General features: G+C 62.3%; 1 protein-coding gene across 1 annotated transcript in view; it reads right to left on the bottom strand.

Moving 5' to 3' along the window:
* Nucleotides 1-548: 548 nt before the first annotated feature.
* Nucleotides 549-2,529, bottom strand: part of UBL4A (ubiquitin like 4A) — a 2,268-nt gene continuing 287 nt past the window's right edge. The window contains exons 2-4 of the mRNA XM_026662973.2: nt 2,064-2,169; nt 1,082-1,287; nt 549-854 (exon numbers count right to left, since the gene is read on the bottom strand). Of these exons, the coding sequence (XP_026518758.1) occupies nt 744-854; nt 1,082-1,287; nt 2,064-2,169 (423 nt within the window). The 3' untranslated portion in view covers nt 549-743. The remainder of the gene's footprint in view (nt 855-1,081; nt 1,288-2,063; nt 2,170-2,529) is intronic.

Here is a 2,529-nt window from a genome sequence, read left to right as displayed (position 1 = left end):
CCCCAGCAAGTCACACCCCAATCACAGGGGGCTTCAGCAACACCCCCCCTTCCCCAGTCAGAGTCCCCTCCCAAATCCCAGCCCTATTCGCCATGTTCCCATCCCTGCCCCCAAGGTCTGCAGGGCAAATTGACCTCCAGCATCAATCAGCCTGGCTGAAAAACAGCTTCTTCCTTCTTCACCCTCAGCAGGGGGGTGCTATGGGGGGGCCAAGACTTAGAGGACACAGTTGCCCCATGGGGACAGAGATGGGGGTCATCAGGTGAGGGGTCCCCACATAACCAGCCCCATGCCCCACACCAGAGGGGCCATGTCCCGACGCTGGGCAAAGGGTCCCTGAGTAACTGGCCCCTGCCCAGGCCCAGAAGGGCCATGTCTCAGCACCCCGCAAGGGATGCCCAGATAACTGGCCCCCGGCCCCCTCCCCCCTCCCCCAGAGGTGGCCCCAGAGAACCAGCCCCCTGGCCCACCCTAGAGGTGGCTTCATCCTGGGTCTGTGTATAACCAGCCCCCTGCCCCACCCCAGTTAACACATCAGGCAGAGCTGGCCAGGTCTCACACCCACCATCATCTTTAATGGGGAATGGGAGACACAGACAGGCTCCTTAGCAGCAGTTCAGAGGCGTGAGGAGGGGGCAGAGGGACCCCAAGCCCCCTACTGGGCCTTGCCTGCAGGCTCCTTGTTTCAGGAGCAGGGAGGGCCGGGCTGAAGTCTTCCCCCCGGGCCCACAGCTGTCTGGGCACTAGTCCAGGAATCCCATCTCCACCGCATCAGCCACCTCCGGGTGCAGCAGCCGCGTGGCCAGCCGCTCAATGTCGTCCAGGCTCAGCAGGCGAAGGCTCCGCTCGTAATCCTGGAGGGAGAGGGGGGGTTAGCACGGCGACCCCCAGGGTGTAGGGGAAGGGGGGGCGCTGGGATCCCTGTAGCCCCCTGCCCCACCATCAGCGCTGGGTCCCTCGATAACCAGCCCCACCCCAGAGGTGCCGCATCCTGGTGCCAGGTGGGTTTCAAGGATGCAATGACCCATCCAGGAATCCCCCCAGCCTACAGCTCCCTCCACGCCAGGGCTCTAGGCATCACCTTCTGCAGCTGCTCCAGCACCTTCTCCGCGTCAGCCGTGCTGAAGTGCCGGGCCAGGACCTGGCCCAGCGGGTGCCAGATGGTCAGAAATGGTGGCGGGGGTCCCCTGTGCCCCGGTTCCTCGGGGGAAGCCTTCTCCAGTGGCTTGATTACCAGGTTCAGCTTGGACTCGGGGCCGATGGAATAGTCCGAGAGCCGGTGCTCATCTGTGGGGGTGGCAGAGGGCCATGAGCTCCAGTTCCCCCCAGCTCACAGGGACCCCCGGGACTGTGAGACCCCAAGATAAAGGCACCCCCTACACCACTGAAAAACAGAAGTTATGGAGCATTACAACTCTTACCCCACCCCAGAGGGGCTGCGTCTCAGAGCTGGGTGAAGGGTCCCTGGATAACCAGCCCCTGCACCCTGCCACAGGTGGGGGGCAGGCATGTCTCAGCACTGGAGGAGGGGTCCCGGTATAAACACCCCCTGCCCCACCACAGAGGGGCCGTGTCTCAGTACCGGGCGAGACTCAGTACGGGAGTCTCCGTGTAACCAACTCCCTGCATCTTCAAACACAGCGAGGAGTCCGGTGGCACCTTAAAGACTAACAGATTTATTTGGGCATAAGCTTTCGTGGGTAAAAATAAGTGGTTTTTTTACCCATGAAAGCTTATGCCCAAATAAATCTGTTAGTCTTTAAGGTGCCACTGGACTCCTCGTTGTTTTTGTGGATACAGAGTAACACGGCTACGCCTCTAATACTTGGCTCCCTGCGTCTTGGCACCAGGCAAGGAGTCCCCATATAAACACCCCCTGCCCCACCCAAGAGGCAGCCGCACCGAATGAGATTAGATGAAGCGGGTGGGCGATGAAATGGCTAGTGTTAGTAATGATATGCGTTCTCATGACATTTCAGGGTAACAAGACATATGGGGAGCAGTCGTGCCCCTCTGAGGGCTGCCTGTCTGCAGACTCGTGTGCCCTGGGAGCAGGCACCCACCTGCCAGGGCCTTGCCCTTGAAAAGCAGCCGCTGCTGAGAGACTGGGACGTTCAACTTCTCCGAGACCAGGCGCTTCAGGGTGCTGACACGCTCATCCGGGGAGACCTGGGAAAAATGGTGGGGGGGGAAAGGCTGGAGTGGGGAGCTACACCCCTCCCCAGGACTGACAAACCACACCAGTGCCCCCCATCCATCCCCCAGGAACCTCCCCCACAAACCCTCCCCATCTCACACCCCCGGCACCTGCCAGGAACCTGCCTCACCCCCCACCCCCACCGGTGCCCCCCATCCACCCTCCCCGGATCTGCCCTATCTCCCCACCCCGCCTCTCCCACCTGCTCCACCAGGGTGGAGATGCAGGCACAGGGCCCCCCATAAACACCCCCCCAGCCGGCCCCCCACCGGGCACAGCCCTCTCCAGCCAGCCCGCCCCCCGCACCCCCGCACCCCCCTGGGCACAGCCCC

This window comes from Terrapene carolina, unplaced genomic scaffold (genome assembly GCF_002925995.2).
Source record: "Terrapene carolina triunguis isolate 2854851 unplaced genomic scaffold, T_m_triunguis-2.0 Scaffold31580, whole genome shotgun sequence".
Taxonomy (NCBI): domain Eukaryota; kingdom Metazoa; phylum Chordata; order Testudines; family Emydidae; genus Terrapene; species Terrapene triunguis.
This window is presented reverse-complemented; position numbering and strand designations above follow the sequence as displayed.